At 38.2% G+C, this 23,686-nt stretch overlaps 1 protein-coding gene across 1 annotated transcript in view; it reads left to right on the top strand.

The window, feature by feature from the left end:
- LOC126091934 (5-oxoprolinase) overlaps positions 1-23,686 on the top strand; it is a 158,327-nt gene that overhangs the window by 83,828 nt on the left and 50,813 nt on the right. The window contains exons 12-15 of the mRNA XM_049907256.1: positions 11,033-11,180; positions 11,314-11,426; positions 22,177-22,450; positions 22,688-22,932. Of these exons, the coding sequence (XP_049763213.1) occupies positions 11,033-11,180; positions 11,314-11,426; positions 22,177-22,450; positions 22,688-22,932 (780 nt within the window). The remainder of the gene's footprint in view (positions 1-11,032; positions 11,181-11,313; positions 11,427-22,176; positions 22,451-22,687; positions 22,933-23,686) is intronic.

The raw sequence follows: 23,686 nt of genomic DNA, 5'->3' as shown, positions 1-23,686 counted from the left end.
ACATGTGATGAAAGGGACATTGAGGCCTTGTCTGTCATGTTGTAGAGAACGCTGTGCAACAGGATATTGTGTGTTGTCATGATACACTCTCTAAGCTCGTTCGTCCTACCTAATAACTTCTTGGTACTCGTACAAATATAGAAGGGTGAACAGTGTTCATAGTTAGCTTCAGTAAAACAGGTTTTGATTCTGCTAGATCATCTATATTTGTCACACTGCTAAAACTGTCAGAAAATTTATTGTGAAGAGCATTTTTTTTTTCTTTCAATTTTGACCAGTTCCTATCGTTATAAGAAAATCTTTCTTTAGTCTCAAAATGTTAACTTGTAGAAGAAATAATTTCTTCCCTGTAAAAATATTTTTATATGAAACACACACACACACACACACACACACACACACACACACACACACTGAATGATATTTGCTCATTTATAAGTCGAAAATTAGCTATGCAAATATTCAGTGCCCACAGAACACTTGCTTATTAAAAGAACAGATGCCATAAGGGGAAAAAAATGTCCTGTCTCTCCAAGCCCGTTACAAATGTTTTGATTTGACACCACTTTTGTGGCTTGCATGCCAGTGTACTGGATTATTTATTTCAGAAGCTTCTCACTTGGCCTCACGAAGCTTTACTTTTATAGAAAATGTATGTGTATTAGTAAAGTCCACTGAAATTTAGTGTCCTGTTATTCCGTCACTGAACAATAAAGGTTTACTAAAATGAAAGTCTTTAGTTTAAACTGAAAACCGAAGACCTTTCATTCAGTGGTCTCATTTCATTTAAAACGTTATGTAGAAGTTCGTGTTGTAGCATAATGCTTAAATGTATTTGGATTGGTTGAAGAAGAGCAAATTAGTTATCAGTCACACTTAATGAATTAAATCTTTTGTGTCATTCACTCAACAAGAAAAAGGATTTGCACTTTATCTCCAGTAGTTAGAGAATAATAATAATAATTATCTTACCCCATCAGGAGCCAAGCCACCTGTGAAAGCACCCCTGTCATTTACCAGCTCTACTGCAATCATTGCACAGCTTTTCATATTGGTACGACTACCAACCAGCTGTCCTCCAGGATGAATGGCCACCAGTGTGTAACATGCAGTGTCTTCTAGTTACATATTATTCATATGTACACTAAATTCTTAGCTATGGCATTCTTTTTTGGGGAACAAATGCACAAAATATGAACACAATTTTCAAACTCCAGAAAAGAGCTATAAGAATAATAACCAAAAATACTAGTTGAGTTCATTGTAGAGATCTGTTCAAAACACTGGGGATTTTAACTGCTCCATGTGAATACATTTACCAGTCAGTTGTACACATAAAAAATAACATTGGTAATTACTACACAAACAGTTCTGTCCATGACCTTGCAACAAGAGAGAGACTCAACTTACATTTACCAAGAAAAAATAAACATAAAACTCAAAACAGCATTTTCTACCAAGGAATAAAACTGTACAATAAATAACCAAAAGAGATTATAGAAATTTCAAAAATACACTTATTTAAAAAGGCAGCTAAAAAGTACTTGTTATGCAGTACATTTTATACATTGAAGGATTACTTAGATAAAACAGAGTAGGGGTTTGTTCAAAAATGCTATACAAATATTGATTATTATTATTATTATTGACTTTTTTTTTCTCAGACTTAAGTCTGGTTAAAAATGGAACGTGACGCGGAGCTCGGTCAAGCGTGACTTCCTTGTAACTGTATGGTATATGTTATATTGCGTTTAGGAACTTTCGGGTAATTGAACATGTATCAATAATTACAGATTTTTGTAGTTGTATATATATGTTTGGATGTAGCTGTATTGCATTGATGTACTGGTGGATATTGTGAGGTATGACTCCTGTAGTTGATAGTATAATTGGGATAATGTCGACTTTATCCTGATGCCACATGTCCTTGACTTCCTCAGCCAGTTGGATGTATTTTTCAATTTTTTCTCCTGTTTTCTTCTGTATATTTGTTGTGTTGGGTATGGATATTTCAATTAGTTGTGTTAATTTCTTCTTTTTATTGGTGAGTATGATGTCAGGTTTGTTATGTGGTGTTGTTTTATCTGTTATAATCGTTCTGTTCCAGTATAATTTGTATTCATCATTCTCCAGTACATTTTGTGGTGTGTACTTGTATGTGGGAGCGTGTTGTTTTATTAGTTTATGTTTTATGGCAAGTTGTTGGTGTATTATTTTTGCTACATTGTCATGTCTTCTGGGGTATTCTGTATTTGCTAGTATTGTACATCCGCTTGTGATGTGATCTACTGTTTCTATTTGTTGTTTGCAAAGTCTGCATTTATCTGTTGTGGTATTGGGATCTTTAATAATATGCTTGCTGTAATATCTGGTGTTTATTGTTTGATCCTGTATTGCAATCATGAATCCTTCCATCTCACTGTATATATTGCCGTTTCTTAGCCATGTGTTGGATGCATCTTGATCTATGTGTGGCTGTGTTAGATGATACGGGTGCTTGCCGTGTAGTGTTTTCTTTTTCCAATTTACTTTCTTTGTATCTGTTGATGTTATGTGATCTAAAGGGTTGTAGAAGTGGTTATGAAATTGCAATGGTGTAGCTGATGTATTTATATGAGTGATTGCTTTGTGTATTTTGCTAGTTTCTGCTCGTTCTAGAAAGAATTTTCTTAAATTGTCTACCTGTCCATAATGCAGGTTTTTTATATCTATAAATCCCCTTCCACCTTCCTTTCTGCTTAATGTGAATCTTTCTGTTGCTGAATGTATGTGATGTATTCTATATTTGTGGCATTGTGATCGTGTAAGTGTATTGAGTGCTTCTAGGTCTGTGTCACTCCATTTCACTACTCCAAATGAGTAGGTCAATACTGGCATAGCATAAGTATTTATAGCTTTTGTCTTGTTTCTTGCTGTCAATTCTGTTTTCAGTATTTTTGTTAGTCTTTGTCTATATTTTTCTTTTAGTTCTTTTTTAATATTTGTATTATCTATTCCTATTTTTTGTCTGTATCCTAGGTATTTATAGGCATCTGTTTTTTCCATCGTTTCTATGCAGTCGCTGTGGTTATCCAATATGTAATCTTCTTGTTTAGTGTGTTTGCCCTTGACTGTGCTATTTTTCTTACATTTGTCTGTTCCAAAAGCCATATTTATATCATTGCTGAATACTTCTGTTATCTTTAGTAATTGGTTGAGTTGTTGATTTGTTGCTGCCAGTAGTTTTAGATCATCCATGTATAGCAAATGTGTGATTTTGTGTGGGTGTGTTCCAGTAATATTGTATCCATAATTTGTATTATTTAGCATGTTGGATAGTGGGTTCAGAGCAAGACAGAACCAGAAAGGACTTAATGAGTCTCCTTGGTATATTCCACGCTTAATCTGTATTGGCTGTGATGTGATGTTATCTGAATTTGTTTGGATATTAAGTGTGGTTTTCCAGTTTTTCATTACTGTGTTTAGAAACTGTATCAATTTAGGATCTACTTTGTATATTTCCAATATCTGTAGTAACCATGAGTGGGGTACACTATCAAAGGCTTTTTGGTAATCAATGTATGCGTAGTGTAGGGACCTTTGTTTAGTTTTAGCTTGATATGTCACCTCTGTATCTATTATCAGTTGCTCTTTACATCCTCGTGCTCCTTTGCAGCAGCCTTTTTGTTCTTCATTTATAATTTTGTTCTGTGTTGTATGTGTCATTAATTTCTGTGTGATGACTGAAGTTAATATTTTGTATATTGTTGGTAGGCATGTTATGGGGCGATATTTAGCTGGGTTTGCTGTGTCTGCTTGATCTTTAGGTTTCAGATAGGTTATTCCATGTGCAAGTGTATCAGGGAATGTGTATGGGTCTGCAATGTAACTGTTAAATAATTTAGTTAGATGTGAATGTGTTGAGGTGAACTTCTTTAGCCAGTAATTTGCTATTTTATCATTTCCAGGGGCTTTCCAATTGTGTGTAGAATTAATTGCTCGGGTGACTTCATGTTGCAAAATTATCACTTCAGGCATTTGTGGTATCATCTTGTATGTGTGTGTTTCTGCTTGTATCCACTGTGCATGTCTGTTATGTTGTACCGGGTTTGACCATATGCTGCTCCAGAAGTGTTCCATGTCTGTTATGTTTGGTGGATTGTCTATTTTAATGTGTGTGTTATCCATTGTTTGGTAAAATCTCTTTTGGTTTGTGTTGAATGTTTGGTTTTGTTTCCTTCTATTTTCACTTTTCTTGTATCTTCTAAGTCGTTTGGCCAATGCTTGCAATTTCTGCTTTTTTTCATCTAATTGCTCTATTGCTTCTTGTTGTGAGATTTTACCTAACCTTTTTCGTTTTTTGTCTGATATTTCATTTCTTATAAATTGTGTTAGCTGCCCGATGTCTTTTCTCAGTTTTTCTATTCTGATCTGTAGCCTGTGTTGCCATGCTGGTTTTGTGGGTTTCTTCTGTGTGTTGGTTTGTTCTGATCTCTGCCTAGTGTGTATATTTAGTGTAGTGAGTGCTCCTATATAAACCAGTAGTTGTGTTTTCATTTATTTTGTTGTGTATGATTGTGTTGATAGTTTTTATTGTTGTTTCGACTTGTGGGTTATTTGGCGGTCTATGCAAGAATGGTCTAATGTCTGTATTTGTGTCTTTGTATTCTATATATGTCAGCTGAAATTTCTCTTCTATATCTAACATGTGTCTCTCTTCGTGTTCTATTTGTGCTTGTTCTGGTGGCTGTCTTAAGATTTCGTTTTCCTCTGATTGTTTAATTGATGCGTGTTGGTCTTTGTTTGTTTGCTCTGGGATGTTTGAGTCCATTACTGTGTTTTCTTCTTCTTCTGATTGCACATTATTTTGTTCCAGTATTTGTTGTACTTGTTGTTTGATGTTTTCTAATTCTGACTGGGGTATCCTGTTATTTTTGATTATTACACGGATCTGATCAGCTAGTCGTTGTTCTGTTAAAAATTTTAATTCTGGGTATCTGGTAATAAATGTTGTGTATACATGTGATCTGTATCCAGTTGTGTTGGTTCCTAGGTTTGTTGCTTGGTAATAACAGAACATGAGGTGTCGATTAACTTCATCTGGCCATCTCATCCTCTGTCTTTGTTTTCCTTCTAGGGTGGTTGCAGGAAGCATATCCTGCAAAACACCTCTATTTGGATTTAAATCATTTTCCAGTTGGCTAGCAGTGTCGTTACCATTGTGGGCGGGCATAGGGTTCAAGCGTCGTCCCCGACCATGACGGCGCTTGTCCGAGGCTTCTTTAGTTCTGTCCTGAACCAAGTAATCACACTAAAAGGGGGGTTAGCCCTATTAGTGGTTTGTTCTTTTCGTCGCCTTTTATGACTGGCAGAACATACCGGAGGCCTATTCTTTTCCCGGGCCTCCACGGGGATTATTATTATTATTATTATTATTATAAAACATTCAGCGAACACATTCACTTTGTTTTTCCCCCTTCTTTTTTCCTTTCTAGAAATACTTACCCCCAAGCTATGCTTAGCACAATACTAACACTTCTTCCTCTTTCTGAGCTCAACATCTCACTCATTATGGAGAGATGCTGACTCAGTTTTTCACTACAGCAAATGAGAAGTTGTGGTAAGTGCGTGTGTGTGTGTGTGTGTGTGTGTGTGTGTGTGTGTGTGTGTGTGTGTGGTGACTGATAGTGATATATGAGTGAACAGTGTGGCATTACATTATTTAATGGGTTATTTGTAAAAAAAAGTATTGTATACTGGGAGTAAATCTAATGATTGTCTCTAACTAGAAGTCTGTAAACATATCTGTATGCGAATTAGCTTACTTTAAATTGATCTAAACTTGTAAATACTTTGGCATGTCCTATATCCTTGTAAAAAGAAATCTACAGGTGAATAAAGCTACTACTACTACTACCACCACCTCTGCCAGTGCATCCGCACATCTTTCCCTGCTCCTCTCCATTTTTGCTCCTTTTTTTCCCCACTTCCTAGCCCCACAACCTCCTGATGCTGCACTTGTTGGCATTCTAGTATCTGCACACTCCACCAGACAGTGTTCATCTCTCTTCCCACCTGTACACTACTATCTCTTCCCCTTCCCTGCTACCTCCAGATTGCTGCTTGCATCCCACAGGATAGTTGCATTCCAGCCGGAGATGCTGGAGTTTGCAGTTGCGTGCATGAGGTGTGCTTGCTTGTGTGTATGAATGGTGAATGTTTCTTTTTTGCTGATGAAGGCTGTGACTAAGAGCTTTATGTAAGTGTCCTCTAATTTTGCCTGTCTGTAACTTAATGTGTCTTTTTACAATAAGTAGCTATCTGCCTTTTGGGTCATTCCACGTCAAGGGGACAAGGGGTCCTCATGCGACCATCTCCAAATCTAATAAAATTTGGTGTGAAGGTTCTATATGGTCTATGATGGTTATAAACCAAATTTCAGTTTGGTACCTTCAGTGGTTGAATTTTTAGGGGCTTTTAAAGAGAGCCTACTTATCTTCGCATCACATATGAAGGTGCAAATGTGCCAAGTTTGCTAGGCCTTCTTAAAAGTTCTTGCAAACATTTGGTCATCTGCTTTAATATACATAGACAACTCTGTATGCTGAATGACACCATGGCAAAAATTTGGGATTTAGCCGCAACTAAATGTAGATACAAGCCTGTAAAGTGACTAAAAAATTGGTGCACTATTCTGAGAGCCAAGGTTTGACCGACCACTGCTACTTTTCATACAAACCATTCACTCCAAAAACCTTAGAGGGTTATTCCTTCCTAAGATGTATGTATGTATCAAATTTAATTAACATTGGATGCCTAGATGAAAAGATATGCATCTAAAATTTTGGCCAAAATTTTTATGTGCAATTTTTAGGGTATTTTTTGGAGGCAATATCTCAACTGTGTCTTGTTCAATCATTTTTTTCTTGCCTCATCTGGAAAGAGCATGCTTTAAGTTTTCAAAGCCATATTGTTTAATTTATGGATCTTGCATATTGATGAGTAATAATACATTTCAAAAATTATTATCTTAGCACTTTGAGAAGATTGAAAAGTAAAATATTTGGCTCATTAAGTCCCACAATTAATTTTTTTATTTGAGTGTATAAATCAATTGCAAACATTAATTGAAGATATGCCATAAAACAAGTATAATACACAACATGGCAAATTTGCAAAACAAAAACACAAAAAATCTGTTCCATTTTGTTTATTAAATAGTTCTAAAATTTTGTCAAGGACAGATTAAGGAAGACTGTATTGCCTTCCTGATGATGATGTTGATGATGCTGCTAAACTTATGGCAATATTTTTCTCAGGAATCCAGCAGGTGTCTTTAGCATTTGGCCAGTGGAAGGAACGAGCCATTTGGCCAGTGGAAGGAACGAGCAGAACCATGTGGGTGCATAAAGCTGATAAGGGCATCTTGTTGTTCATGAGAAGCTTCACGCACATTTCCAACCTACCAAAAATCATCATATATGCATGCAACATACTATCCTGGTTGTAAACTTGCAATTGAGATTGCTGGAATTTCTTCATCTGCTTTGGAGGCATTAACTGTGAATGCTGTAGCATCATTGGAAAATCTGCTTAATCTGAGCTGATTACAGTTAATTGTCTTAAATGGATGTTTTTCTCTTGTTCCGTATATTGTATGTCCAGTGGCAAACCTTGTTTCTTGATCAGGCTGATTTTTTTAAAATCACCTTTTAACATCTAAAAAATCTTTATGCTTGGAATACTGTCATCAAAAAATTTGAACAAATCATATTGAGTCAGTATTTGGTTACCTAAGGGTCTCTGCAGACTAACATGGGCTGCTAGTGTTTTTACTGTTCCCCAATGCCATCACAAGGCCATTTACCGTGGCTTGTTCCAAAAAAATTCCATTCGTCAGTGACGCCAAAACCCTTTTCGTGCAGACATAAATTGATGAAATTTTTGAAATTCTTATACTGAGCTGCTGAACATCACTAAAGAAATAAATGTTCTTAATGTTTTCAATCTTTGTCTTTAAGTACACCATTAACTTTATTTGAAAAGCATGGTACCATGACTGAGACAGTTGATGATCATACAGATGCTAATACTCTGAGATTCCTTGCCAGCAAAATAGGTAACAAATGGATGTAATGTGGCCTGACTATTCTCCCAGTGAAATCCTTGCACAGCACCTTGAACAACAAATGAATAATTCTCAGCAAAATCTGTCAGTATAATTAACTCATTTTCTGCGAGATTTCTTTTAATCAGCTTAAGGTATAAACTCTAGTGTTTTGTCACAAAGTGATGGCTTCTTAAACAGGTAATTTTCAAATTCAGTGCCTCCATGAAATCTTCAGCAATTCTCTGACATGTCTCCAATGTGTGTCTGTTGGTATGGTCTCACTGCTTATATTACATTGTTTCTTCAGGGTCATAGTCTTTAAAAGTGTCTTCGAGAAAAGCCTCTAGTTGTATTTTTCCTCGATATTCCTCAGAATGTTGCAGCATACACTCTTTTGATTCCAATTGCATACAATTTTTTGCCCTCTCAGAACGTTGTAGTCATCTTGGATGGATGTTTCTGAAGCCAACATTATTTCGACATTTTGATGAAATGCACATAAACAAACTGAATGTGATCCAGAAGTACCAACTGTAGTACACCTTTTCAGCCTGAGCTCACAAAATTTTGAGAAGCTCAGTTGATTTCCACACTGCTTACAAGAAGCAATGAACATTTTTTCAGGTTTTAAAGGAGCAGGTGTTTCTGCTTGTGAATCTTTTCCCCATTTATTTTTACTGCAACACAGTCCTTGTAGCCTGAGCACAAACAAGGAAACCACCATCTCAAAAAAAAGTGAGGACATTTTGTTTTACTTCATCATTGCGCTTTTTCCCTTTTTGGTTTGCAGGTGTTGTCAAAATACCACCTTGCATCTTTAGTTTCCTAGATGACTTCTCCATTTTAGTCGAAACAGCAAATTCATTAGCCGTTTTTCCTATAGTCCAGCTATTTGGGGCCAGGATCAAATTTTGAACTTTCTTGAAGCCTGAAGCTTAATCTTAAGTACGTCAATTAAGATGTCCATATCTTTACATTTTTGGCGCTCTTCTTTTTGTATTTGAGCAGTATCTACTTGGCTCACCTTAGTAATGCTGCCTTGGGCTTTCAGAACTGTGCACTTTATGTATTCCTTTTGCTGATCCATTGAAGCTTTAATGCTGACTCTCCAAGTGATGATAATGAAGTATTAGCATTAAATCAAGCATCATTCTTCAGTGGATGGTGATTCTTGCTTGTCCTGGTGGGATGATTCTTTTTGGGCGACTTCATGTCTATATTTGGTACAAATATGATGACCAGGTTTAAAAACTTCATTAGCCAGTAATTTAACCTATCAGACACTGCAATGGTTACTGCCCTTAAAGACTTTTTGGTTACATGTTGGGCTGCAGCTAGTCTTCTGCAGGAATTGAAATTTTATCATCGACAAGACATTATGGTATGAACAAATTTGAGCATCTTCAGTAAAATCAAGCCAAGACCTACATCACAAAAGCTCCTTGTCCATTGGTGACATTTCCTTAACTGATTGTAATTGACTTTTGCCACAATAGAATGGTGATGACGCACAACAATCAGCTTCGTCTGACCCACCAAAGTAGCTGGGTGAAGGGATCTCTTGGTTTATTTTATTCAATAGTTTACTGAACTGTAACAAGCAATTTTGAAAGATCATGAATAACGGTCTTTGAACCATAGAAGTATCAGTCTTTTGTATATAAAATGTACAAATTAGGCCATCAAAACATATTGTTTTAGTACTTAGCTTGAACTACAAACACTCAATACTCAACACTAAGAGTGTACAATGTCAACACCAAAGACTACACAATACAGAAGACTGACACCGTGAAAATTGCCAATAATGAAAGCACAATTGAAAGTGGTGATTCAGCAATGTATCATGGCAGTGAGGATAGAGCCTTAACAAACTATTGCTGCTTTGTAATGTCGGTGGAAACTGAGTTACAATGCATATATGCTCCACTATGCATTGTAGGATTAAAACATTGTAAAGCAACATAGCATTCCATTATGATCTTCTAGATTTTATAATCTTAAGAGCATTTTCTGTGTTTTTTTTTTATATTGATAGTCTATGCAGTCAAATAATGTAAAAACACTTCTAGTAAGCATAGTTACATTCCCTCAACTACAGGCAAATCTTATACTATTAAGGCACTACAATTACACATTTTTTGATTTACAGCTTCTAACTGTATTAAATTTTTGTATTTATTGATAATCTATTTACCCTACTTTTGATAGGTATTCGTACCAATCAGTATGGAAGTGCTAGAAATTAAACAATATAGCTTTGAAAGCTGAAAGCATGCGCTTTCCAGATGTGGCAAGAAAAAAAGGATTTCACAAGACACAGTTGAGATATTACCTCCCCAAAAATTTGCAGATCGAAAATTTTGGCAAACTTTGCAAATGCATATCTTTCCATTTAGGCATCCAGTGTTAATTAAATCTGATTCATATACTGACATCATAGGTAGGAGTAACCATATGAAGTTTTGATGTGATTGGTTCATATGAAAAGTAACAGTGGTCGGTCAAACCTTGGCTCACAAATGTGTGCTAAAACTTTTAAAAAATGCCTTGCAAACTTGATACATTTGCACCTTCCTACGTGATGTGGAGGTGAGTAGTCTCTCTTTAAAAGCCCCTAAAAATTCAACCACTGAAGATACTCTACTGAAATTTGGTATACAACCATCAAAGACCATGTAGAACCTTAACACCAAATTTCATTTGAGTTGGTTGAGTGGGGACACTTTTTAATATTGGGCCCTTTGATGTGGAATGACCCTTTTCCTACATTGCTGATATTCTTACCTGGAGTTTCCATTGTTTGATAATTATTCTCCTTTATTGTGGCCACAAGCTTTGAGATCTTAGATAAATCAAGTCAAATTAGTACGCTGCTTGTTACATTATGTTTAACTATGAATTTATTTTTAATCCTAACACCATTTGTTCGGCAATTTTCAGAATCTTACAGAGAACCTCTATCTCTACCAACATTAAGGAGAGGCTGGACTTCTCCTGTGCTCTTTTTGGACCAGATGGTGGCCTTGTATCAAATGCGCCTCACATCCCTGTCCATTTGGGGGCCATGCAAGAGACTGTGCAGTATCAGGTACAATTTTCTTACATTACGTAAATGGATATTCAGCTGGAAGATGGAAGAAAGTTATAACAATTGTTAAATTAAATCTATTTTCATTGTAAATTTATCTCACTTAAAATGTATATCTGTTAAAATATTTCAGATGCGTGTACTAGGAGATAATATCCATGAAGGTGATGTCATACTCTCAAATCATCCGTCAGCTGGTGGATCTCATCTTCCAGACTTAACTGTCATCACACCTGTATTCTACAGGTAAATAATGTTATTGTATTTCATACTGTGGTTGTTGTTAATCTTTTTGATATCTACCTGTTGTGTGAGAATTGTGTGATTGTCATGTTTGTATTCACATGAGACAAAGATAAAATTATGGGACAGAATTTCTGCCCAGTACTTACCTCCAGGAGGCAAAATACTTAATTCTGCCAACCGACACTTGCAAAAGTAAAGAAATACCTTAACTTTCAGAACTATTAGTTTCTTCCTTAGAGAGGAAAGATGAAGTAATTGGGCTGCATTAAAAAGCAAGGGAAATTCATTCAGACCCCAGGATGAGAGGCACCCAACTATTGTGAGGATGAGGCAAGACTTATGAAGGGAGCCAAAAGCTCAAATACTTTTGTACGTGTCTATTGGCAGTACTAATTGCTTCTGTTTGTCTGTTAAGAATTCTTCATAATACCACTGTTAAGTTGTATCTTTTTGTTGAATTTCTAGTTTTTCACCTTATTTCTTTTATTCTTATCATGTATGTATAGGTATAACAATTTGTTGCTGTTGCGTTGCTTGTATTCTTCAGTAACAATATTTCCTGTGTGACGTGAAGTAAATTTGAAACCTCATGGCAGATTAAAACTTTGTGATGGATCAGTATTCGAATGTTGAACCCTTGCCTTTTGCGGTCACATGCTCCACCAACTGAGCAAGTCAGTCTACTTTAAGGCAAGGGTCTCGGGATCAGGTCCTGTTCCAGCACATAATTTTAATCTGACAGGAAGTTTCAGACTAGTGCACACCCCGCTGCAGAGTTAAAATTCATTCTTAAGTAAATTTGTTTTTGAAAACCTTAAAAATAAATCCAGCTGTTTCTTCATTTCAAGGAGATGGAATGGCAGGCCAGTAATTATCTTCAGGGTGTGAAATCAAAATAGCCCTTACCAATAGACATGTACTTGGACCTCATGGTAAAAGGGATCGATGTGTTGTGAGGACAAGTGGAGATGAAATGAATAGGGAGGCATCAGGGAGAATAGGAAGTTCAAAATAGTGCATTAGTAAGCACTGTGCCAGTTTGTCAAGAGATAATGGAAGAGATCAAACAGTGGAAACTCCGGGTAGGAATACCGACAATGTAGGAAAAGACACGTTGCTACCGTAAAGAAGATAGGAACAGTAAATGATACTTACACATAGCTTTTGGCCACAACCTCCATCAGCAAAAGAGAAACACACATCATTCACACACAGAAGCAAGCACACCTCACACACACAGGACTGACAACTACCGGAATGTGGTAGTTGCATTCTGGCCTGAGATGCTGGAGTTGTCAGTCTCGTGCGTGTGAGATGTGCCTCCTTGTGTGTGTGAAGGGTGTGTGTCACTAAATGATGAAAGCTGTGGCCAAAAGTTTTATGTAAGTGTCTTTTAATAGTGCCTCTCTGCAGCTTGATGTCTTCTTTATGGTAAGTAGCAATTTGTCCTTTCCTGCAATGTTGATAATAGAAGAGAGGGAGAAGTAAGGAGAAGAGTAATGAGAAGTGGAACATTCAGTAGCATAGCAGTGTTAAGAATTGGAAAGAAAGAATGGAAGGAACCAGAGAGAGAGAGAGAGAGAGAGAGAGAGAGAGAGAGAGAGAGAGAGAGAGAATATAATTGAATAAAAAATAAATAAATTGTGGGAGGAGGTAGTTTTATGTTAATGGAAGTAAGAGTGTCAAGATGTGAGGATGTTGGATGGGGCATGTTCCTCTCCCATCTTTGGAGCTCATGGGAATTATTGCTGGGTGGGAGGACCCAAAAAGTTTACGTAATGCAGCAGGTATCAAGCACAACTCACACACGCATGATCACTGTCTCTGGCCATTGTGGCCAGACTGCAGTCCACAGTAAAATGACAGTGCCCAGAGACAGTGGTCACGTATGTGTAAGTTGTGACTCAGCATCTCCTCTATATGGTATTACTTTTGATGTAGAAACCATGCTAACACAGTTTGTTTAGCTGATATATTCAGAACATGTAATGGCCCCATACTCAGATCAGTTAAATCAGAATGACTGTGTCATCATAAACCTAATAGTTCAGAAATAAAACAGTTGGGTTTGAAAGACAGCCAAAATCAGATGATAAAATATCCAACTATTGCCAAAAATGACACCTACTTTCCTACTAAAATGTATGGACTTTTTGATAATTGTAATGCAGATCTTTAGGAGCCTAAAATGGTAGAAGTGCGGACTGTTCTTTAGACTGATCTCAGCAGTGGTTCTTGTAATTTAGACAAACAAGTGCATTAACTGTCATGTAAAGGTGTTGCTATTACAATGCGTAAATTTCGTGTAGTTGAAAATTGACAATATGGATAGGATAGAGTGCTACTCACCACAGAGAGGGGGCATTGAGTTGCAAGCAGGCACAGTGAAAACAGACACTAGAAATGCTTCCTCTGTGTGGTGAGTAGCAATCTACCCTTCCCATATTACTCCTTCCTGGACTTTCCACCATTCAGTTAAAAACTGAGTTGCTCTGATATAATGAAACACACTTCTTGTCACAGTTTGAAAAAACCTAGTGCTATAACTTTTACTGTAATTACTGATTCATATAACATGTACGCAACAATGCAAAATGTGTTCAGACACAGTGATGCTTACTAGTGCAGGACAGCGCTGTTTCATCTGACCAAAACTATTAAAACTATTAAAATAACTTTTCTAAATAACACATGAAATAATATTGCACTCGGAATGGCTATTCAGTGCAGAAATACTGCAATCAAAGTTACAACAATCTCAATTCAGTTAAATTTCAGAAAATTTCATGCCAGATTAGTTTCAAGAAAATAATGTGATTTTTTTTTTTTTTTTTTATGGCACTGATTACTTTTTGAATTAAAGACTGAAAGTCTTAAGTAAACACTTCAATAGTTGAGCCAGTGGAATATGCAGGAAAGGTAGTTTTGTTAACAAATATATATAAATTGCAGAATATATAAATGTAATAGAGGGAAACATTCCACGTGGGAAAAATATATCTAAAAACAAAGATGATGTGACTTACCAAACGGAAGTGCTGGCAGGTCGATAGACACAAACAAACACAAACGTACACACAAAATTCAAGCTTTCTCTGCCCAAACTCTTTGCCTTTACAAATGTCTGCTTGTGTCTGTGTATATGCGGATGGATATGTGTGTGTGTGCGAGTGTATACCCATCCTTTTTTCCCCCTAAGGTAAGTCTTTCCGCTCCCGGGATTGGAATGACTCCTTACCCTCTCCCTTAAAACCCACATCCTTTCGTCTTTCCCTCTCCTTCCCTCTTTCCTGACAAAGCAGCCGTTGGTTGCGAAAGCTAGAATTTTGTGTGTATGTTTGTGTTTGTTTGTGTGTCTATCGACCTGCCAGCACTTTTGTTTGGTAAGTCTCATCATCTCTCTTTTTAGATATATTTTTCCCATGTGGAATGTTTCCCTCTATTATGAAGAATATATAAAGTTAGCCATAAACACAACTTTCCTGTTTTCAGTTAGAAATGACTGCAAAAAGGAAAACAAAACCACACATTTTCACAGCACAGCTTAATGTGTTCTTTCTCACAGCTGGTTTAACAGAAAGTGTTTACTGTGTAACATGTTTCTGTCTCCAGTGGTTTAGGCTGTGTGTTGTCAGTCAGTTGAGAACGGATTCATCCAACCAGATCTTTCCTCGAATTTGTATGAATCAAAACAAGAACAGGTTCAGTAAGGTCATGAATTTATTGTAATGAAAAAAATCAGAATTCATTGTTTTGCAGTCATAATGGAGAAGGTTTTTTCAATTCGTCTGCAAACACTGTGTACACTCTTCGTCAGTCTCATTGACTTGGCAGTCTTGTAGCTTGGCTTGCATTGTGCATATGGTGACTGATGTTTCAACACCTCATTGCTGGCATTTTGTCCAAAGAAATAAACCACAAACTGAAATCAATTGAATATTTGCAACACACCAAATTGTAATGAACTGATATCAATTTGATCTTTGCAACACATCAAAGACATGATTACCACTGATAACACACTTCAATGCGGAATTTGTTGTTCTTATTAAAACATGTGACAGCAGACCTGTCAGACTGAATGTTACAAATTTTTGTTGTCATGAAAATGTGACAGCAGAACTGTCAAACCCATCATCACATTTCCTTGATTGATTTTTTTGTACAAAAATACCAACCAAATTTCCAACTTTTCTGATGGATTTCCCAAAAAATTTTGTTTCACACTAAGATTGTCATGACAGTTGTGAACATAACAATACACAGCAGTATTCTGCTGCATCCATTTTCAATAAGCTACCACAAGATTTCAAAAATCTTGGCAGTAATCCAAATCTAAACTGAAGAGTTTTCTCATGGTCACTCCTTCTATTCTGTCGAGGAGTTCCTTAAAAAATTGAGTTAATTCCTGTGTTATATTGTTGTTTGCATCTATATAAACTTATAGCTAGTCATCATTCTAGGATTCATAAACATTTTATTTTATCTATTATTACTTTTCTGTTGTGATTCTATGACTATGAAGATTTGGTCCTCAATTTGGTCGTACAAAACTAGATGTGTAAAATAAAAAATAAACAACAAAAATAAATTGACCAAATTGGTCCAGCTCTTCTCAAGTGATGATCTTTCATACATGCGGCAACTGACTTTTACTTGTATAGATTTTAATTATATTTTATGAGCACTGTATAAATACATTTAAATTGACATTGCTGGTATTGTTTTAATATCAGGATCTGTTAAGTACAATGCTTGTATGTTCTTTTTCAAGTTCTGAAGCTGCAACACCAAAGAAAGTGATTATGTGTAAATAATGAGAGGAAGGGCCTGGGATAAAATTTTCAGGTTCCTTGAAGGTAACTTTGTGTCTCAAACTTTCATGGTGGTAATACTCACAAACATGCTAGTGGAACAGGGTTGAAAACAGTGCTAATGGATAACAAATGTAAACAGTATAGAGTAATGTTGAAAGGGGAAACTATAAGGAATACGATATGACAGTTATAGTGTGCACAAAACACAATATTGCATCTCAGTAGTTGAATTCGTGATAGTAAAATATCCAACACTGATATGAAGAAACAAGTCACTGAGTGGAAAAAAGTGGAAATATTGCACAAGTCGCATAAACAATTGCCCTGCAATAAGGGGGAAGTAATTTTCTGCAAAGCTGTTGCTACCAAAGTTTACAGAATACACATCTGTAGGTCACAATTAATTATAAAACATGTCACACACACTATTCACATGCATTCCAAAGTTCTAAAACATATAGCTCTTATTACATAAACTAGCAACCTGCCCGAGCTTCGCACAGGTAGCCCAAGTATCTACGGTCAGACAGCTTGTCTGGCTTGGCGGTAAATTTGGTTAAGGGGCATTGCATAGTGTTATAATTAAAATTCTGAGAATAGTGTTAGGTACCTGAATTTCATCAGTTTCATGTACCTGAAATGATTGAAGCAGGGCACACCAGGGAACTTCTTAAGAGACATGAATGTTATCTGTTCCATATACAGTATAAGTGGCATTTGAGTTATATCTCATGGCAGTGATGGTAGCACATCATAATTTAATCAATATGTGTACAACCAATGTAAATATTCTATGCAAATCCTGAGAGAGAGAGAGAGAGAGACTAGATGTGTCTTTGAATTTGTAGTGTATCATGGATCAGAGGCTGGCTAAGTGGATCATATCCAAAGGTCACAAATAAAAGAAAATGAACAAAAGAAACATGCTTGATGTAGATGTTTAGTCCTTGAAAGCACTCCTCTTGTGAATCTTAGTACTCGCTGATTCAGTGTTCAGATTGATGGCTGCAATTCTTTGTCACAAACTCCTTGTGGCAGACTTATTCGCCCTGCCATGCAAAGAATTGTGTTCACATTTAGGTTTGATTGAAGCAAAGCAGAAAGCTGAAAATTGTATCATCTGTTTCACTGCTGAAACAACTTTCCTTGTGTAAATGAGTCAGAGCTGCATACCTCACTGAAGTAGTATTTCGGGAAGTGTTTTACTTTTTGCATAAAAAATTAAAAACCATAGGTTTGGATTATCATACTTTTTGCTAAGCAGTTGCTCTCAAACAATTTCTTATGACAGTTGGAAGTCTTTCGAAATTTTCTGTAGTCGTCCATCAAGAATTGGTTAATTACATTCCATCCTCTATTTTTAAGGTGTCGAAGAGATTATGCCCATGTTGTTCCTTCTTTAACAAGCTCGTGAATCGACCAAAATTTATGAGCAGTGCTGCTACTTTCTGATTGGTTCACTTAGGTTACAGAGTGCTGCATACAAGATGTAGCTTCATTTCAAATTGTCCAAACAAATAATATCACATCCAAACCAACTGTGACAAATAATATCACATCCACATCAACCGTGACATGCCAGACAGATTTCTTCTGTTGTTGGTACACCCAGTTTGGCTGAGGCTACGGTGTGCTGTGCAGAGCTGTGGACCCAAGGAGTTCTGCTGGTCATCACTAGGTGGCAATGGCATTGTTTTCACAGTGGTGGTTGACAAATTCATCATAGTTCACCCAGTTTGCTTGAAATATTTGTAATTTATATGCACAAACCTTTTTCATAAATGAGTGTACCTATTAGTGAAAACTGTATTAATATCCTCACAGTAGTTCATGAATTAGCCCAAATATACAGAAAGAAGCGAACAGAAGACCAGATTTTGTGTTTGGAGAGATAATACACAAAAAAATTAAGGGGAAAGATTGTTTCTGGATTAGGATATTGCTGCGAAATACTTCTAAGAAGCATAAATGTAGTTTAAAATTGACAGTATAGGATAAATTTTACCCACCACTCACAAATGTTTCAAAATACACAATATATCTCATACACATAAGTCTTGTCACTGTTAGTGAAAGATTATGTGAAAACGACATGAACAGTAAATTATTGCTGTACAGAATATCTGCACACAGTGTCTCGCACAAAGGAAATTGGGATGTTGGCTTGCACATGGAAATAAAGGTGTGATGGAGCAGAGTGTTTACTTAGTTGAATCTGTGACACTTTCTACACTACACGTGCCAAAGATAAAGATGAGAACTGCAGTGTTAGAGAGCATATATAGAGATGGAGAGCTATCTGTAGATTGTCAGTGTATCTCTCAGTATAACGAAAATACTGGGTACCAACAAAGCATGTCTTTTGCATGTGGCAGCTAACATCACTCATTGTGAATGAAACAACACTGAATACTGTGAAAAGTATAAGAATTTTATTCAACAGAAAGATAGATAACACCAGACTGGTGTGCACAATAAAATGTTAATGTAAGAGCATTCTGTTCATCGTGAAAACGAAATAGGCAGAGGCAAATATTAAGTTTTCTATGCTTGCACATTATTGTAAGTTAGTTGTCTGAGTAGGACTGTGGTGCTGTCTTCACCACAAAATATGTTCATATTCAGTAGCCTACTCATTAAAATTGTGAAGGAAATGTAATTGTACCAGGGAAAAAACTAGAGCAGAGGATCTAAGTTGCAACTGAGATGGATGTTCTGGTGTCCGAAGGTGCAGAAGTTGAATGCGCGCCAGAGGTAAGGACATGGATACCAACTAGGGATCTCTCTGCTCCTGCACTGCAAGCCTTGCTGTGCGAGTGCACTACTCTCTGTACCACCTTAAGTGCAGGGCCAATTCTTTTCCTGCCCATTCTTGTGCAGACTGTCTCCATTGCTGGAAGACATGCACGCTCTGTCAGAAAGACGGCAGTCTCCTATATGCCTGTTGCAGCTGCCCAACCCCCTCCCACCCTCACCCATGCTGCAGTCAGTCGTCCCACTGGACGGCCCATTTGTGCAGAAGTTGTTCCTCAGCCTCTGCATTTTTAACGTGGTTATTCATTTCCAGGTTGATATGGGGGCTACCATCTCCTTGATCAATTTGGCGATGCATAGACACCTGGGTTCCATGGAGCTGTCTCCTACCTCTCGGCAATTGGTCGCATACGTTGATGCTTGTATCACCCTCTGTGGGCAGTTTCTGGTCCAAGGCACCTGTACACACATTCCCCGTTCCTGACCCTCCTGGTGGTTAACTATCCCTTGGCTTCCAATTTTTGAACTTGATGATTTCACACTGTTTGGCTTTTCGATTTCTGATGAAGTTAAGATCGTTTCCACTGCCGTCCCATTCCAGTACATCAACAATCTGTGCTCGGACAATGCCCCTCTGTTTCAGTCAGACTTAGGTTGTGCTTCGGACTTCCAGGTGCATATTGTTCTCTGGCCAGATGCTGAGCTGTAGTTCTTCCGGGCTCAACCCATTCTGGTGGCCTTAAGTCTGGCAGTCGAGCAAGAACGTAGACTGCAGGCTGCTGGAATCATTGAGCCCGTGAAAGCGAGTGCTTGGGTGACCCTATTAGTGGTGATCAGGAAACCCCAAGGCTCCCTTCGCCTATGTGGGGATTTTTGCATTACAATCAATGCACAGTCCCTGGTTGAAACTTATCCCATTTCCCAACAGGAAGACCTTCTCACCAAACTTGCGCATAGCGAGTACTTCTCTAAGATCGACCTGGCAGAGGCTTACCACCAATTACCCTTAGATGAGGCATTCCAGAACATTGTGTTCATCAACAGACCTTTCAGATTATATAAATGCAATTGGTGCCGGCCATTTTCCAGAGGTACCTGGAGCGACTCACTCAGCCTGTCGTGGCTCATGTCAATTATCTCGATGACATCTTGGTCACCTATGGTACATGTCACGAGCATTTGCAAAACCTCAGTACCTTATTTCACACCCCACCCGATTTGCGCCACTGCATCCTACACTTGCTAAACCACGGACACTGGGGGACGTCCTGTATGAAGGTATGTGTATTGACCCAGCATCAATGGTGACATCGAATGCTTGGTCTGTGGGTGCATGGTGTGTGCACGTCACCAGCCCTTTGCAATCATTTGCACCCTGACCTGCACCTCGCTGGCCCTGGGACAGCATCCATCTCAATTTTGTGGGTCCGTTCTTGGGATCGATGTTGTTACTCATTGTGGATGCATACTCCAGATACCCGTATGTGGTTTGTATGTCATCCATCACGACTGACGGCATACTCATGGCCTTGGCTCAGGTTCTCGCCATCGAAGGCCTACCTCGTACCTTGGTCTTTGATAATGGCTCTCAATTCATGACAGCTTCCTTCCACACATTCTGTGATGCCAACAGTATCAAACACATACACACCTCTCCATTCCATCCGTCCTCCAATGTCACAGCAGAATGACTGGTCAGAACATTTAAACAACAGCTGACAAAAGCAGTCGAATCCTCTGCAATCGTGTCAGCCCTCACCTTATTCCTGACCACTTATCACACCATGCCAATTGATGGTCAAAGTCCGGCCAGACTCTTCCATGGGCAGCAATCATGGACCCTGCACCATCTGCTCAAACTGTTGCCTTCGGAGCCCCACTTCTGACCCTGCTCGTATGGGGCAAGGCTGCTTGGACTCCCGCCACAGTAGTCGCAACCCGTGGGCGGTGTGTGACGTCGGTACAGACAAAGAAGGGTCTTGAGTGCCACCACCATAGCCAACTCCGGCCTCGTACCCCTTCGTGGTACCTAAAGTCCTCCAACCCCTCACTACCTCCTTGTGTGCACAAGGCCGTCGAGTCGGCCCCACTCTGACAGCCGCTGGCTCCCCACAGGCATGCTGGCACTCCTTCCCGTATCCACAAGGATCAGAGGTGCTGCGCGATGCCCTGCCCTCCTGTGACATTTTGATGGGTTCCACAGACTTCCCTCCCAACCCACCACTGGTGGTCGATGACACAGGGTCTCCCTCCATTTCCTCTTTCCGCCCACCACGGCACAGTCTAGGGCATTTCTGCCCCAATTGACAGGTTTTTGAGGAGATGTATCTGGTGTCGGACGGCATGGAAGTTGAATGCGCGCCAGAGGATATGGACCTGGGTACCCACAAGGGGTCGCTGTGCTCTGGCGCACATCTGCTCCATGAGCCTCACTCTGTGAGTGCATCACTCATCGTACATGTGAAGTCCATGACCGATCGTGTTTCTCACAGTCATGTATTTAGAAGGCTGCCTGGCAGTCAGTTACTCACCGTAGCTCATATGGGCGTCTTGGCTGTACTGTTTTCCACTTCCGTGTGTTGAGATACCTACTGTCATTGTTTGGAGTGTTCCTGCATTGTTGTTGTCTCTCTGTGTTTATCACCTCAGTTCTTGCTGCTTGCTTTGTGTTGTGTCCTGGTCGGTCATAGTGTCTGTCGTACCCTACTTGATTGACTGTCCTGTCAGTTCATTGTTAGTGATACCTTCAGCGGCTCCCCTGACTGGCGGCTTTGCATCTCCGTTCTCTGCCATGCACTGCTTGCCGGTCATTCGTGGTTATAACAGATGTTATGTTAAAATACCTGTGATACTTCTTTTCCAGAGAATGAATGTAAAGTAGCCAATAAGGTGTGAGGAGACTAGGAATTATAAGAAACAAAAAACGTACTCGTATAAGAAAACAGTAAAAATCCAAAAGATAACCAAATACATGAATTTACCATTTTATAAGGTTTGAATACAGTAAATGCTTTCCATTTGTTGTTTATTGTTCTGTCAAGGGGGAAAACGAAATGGTTTTAACATATTGCGTTAAGTCAGTTGCATATATACAGTTGTAAGTATTTTGGGCAGAAAGGTCTGAAATAATGGAATGTCGGTATTCGCATATATGTAACTGAAGATTATCTATTGTGCAGGGACCACAAGAAGCCTGTATTCTTCGTTGCCAGTAGAGGACACCATGCAGACATTGGTGGCATTACACCAGGATCCATGCCTCCACACTCTAAAAGCCTAATAGAAGAGGGAGCTAGTTTCAAGAGCTTTTTCCTTGTGAAGAAAGGAGTATTTAATGAACAAGAGTTAATTGATGCTCTCATGGCACCAGGGAAAATTCCTGGGTCTTCAGGAACCAGGAATCTTCAGGACAATTTGTCTGATCTAAGAGCACAGATCGCAGCTAACCAGAAGGTATGACACTTATTTTGCACCTGCAAAGTTATCAAACAAATATTGTCACTACAAATCATTGAACTTTCCACTTACTTTTTTGCATTCTGATAATATATTAAGCATTAGATTAATAACAGCATCATTTATTGGCTCTTATTACTATGAACATTTACAAAAATAATAATTATCTTTAAAATAGTTATGAAAGAAAGAACGTAATTCTCACTTCTTATTTCTTGCTGTAAATCTTTGTAGGGCATCAGTTTGGTGCGAGAGCTTATTGATGCATATGGTCTGGATGTTGTCCAAGCATACATGGGCCATATTCAGTCCAATGCAGAAATAGCTGTAAGGGACATGCTGAGAGAAATCGGAAAAAGAGCAAAGGAGAGAACTGGACAAAGTGTCTTAGAGGCTGAAGAGTACATGGATGATGGGTCTCCTATAAAACTAAGAGTAACAATTGATGTTGAAGAAGGAACTGCAATCTGTGATTTCAGGTATGCTAATGAATTTATTTTAAATATTATAAAATTGAGCCTTTTTTAAATAAGACAATTCAACTCAATAAATGGGAGAGGGAACAATTTTTCCAAAAAAGCATTTGATGTAAACCAGATTTACTAAAAATGTCTACCCTGTTTCTGATTGGCCAGGGAATCTTATTGCCTCTCAGAGATCAAAGGTTTGATTCCCAGTACTGGAAAGAAACTTATTATGGTCAGATGTCTGTAACACGGTTCATTGCCCTTAGTAGGACATGGTGCCAGTAAGTTGACCCTGTTCACTTCCCGCTCTTATGTCCAGTGGTGCATTGGGCAAAGGATAACATAGGGAGATGATCAGCAAACCACAGTCGTACAGGACAATTTCTAAAAAAATTGCGGTTTTGTGCTTTTTAGTAGGTGGTGTTTGTCGTCGTAGGCAAAACTGATTTATTTGGACATTTTTTCTTGCCATCACCTTATAGGATACATTACCAATGCATAATCTTCTAAGTATTTTCAAATGTAATAATAACAACCTTTTTCAATACAGATCAACATATATCAATGAAAATGATCAATTTCTGAAAAATTATGTAACTGAAAACATTATGTAATTGGATAGATAAAAAAATCTACTACTTGCCAAGCGGTGACAGGAGAACACACACATGAAAGTACTTAAATTTGCAAGCTTTCAGAACCAGTGGCCCGTTTTTCTGGCAGAAGGGATGGAGGGGAGGGACTGGAGAGTTCAGAATAGATGCCC

Source organism: Schistocerca cancellata, chromosome 7, assembly GCF_023864275.1.
Source record: "Schistocerca cancellata isolate TAMUIC-IGC-003103 chromosome 7, iqSchCanc2.1, whole genome shotgun sequence".
In the NCBI taxonomy this organism is placed as follows: Eukaryota; Metazoa; Arthropoda; class Insecta; order Orthoptera; family Acrididae; genus Schistocerca; species Schistocerca cancellata.
Note: the sequence above shows the minus strand (reverse complement) of the source record. Positions and strands in the feature narration are given on the sequence as shown.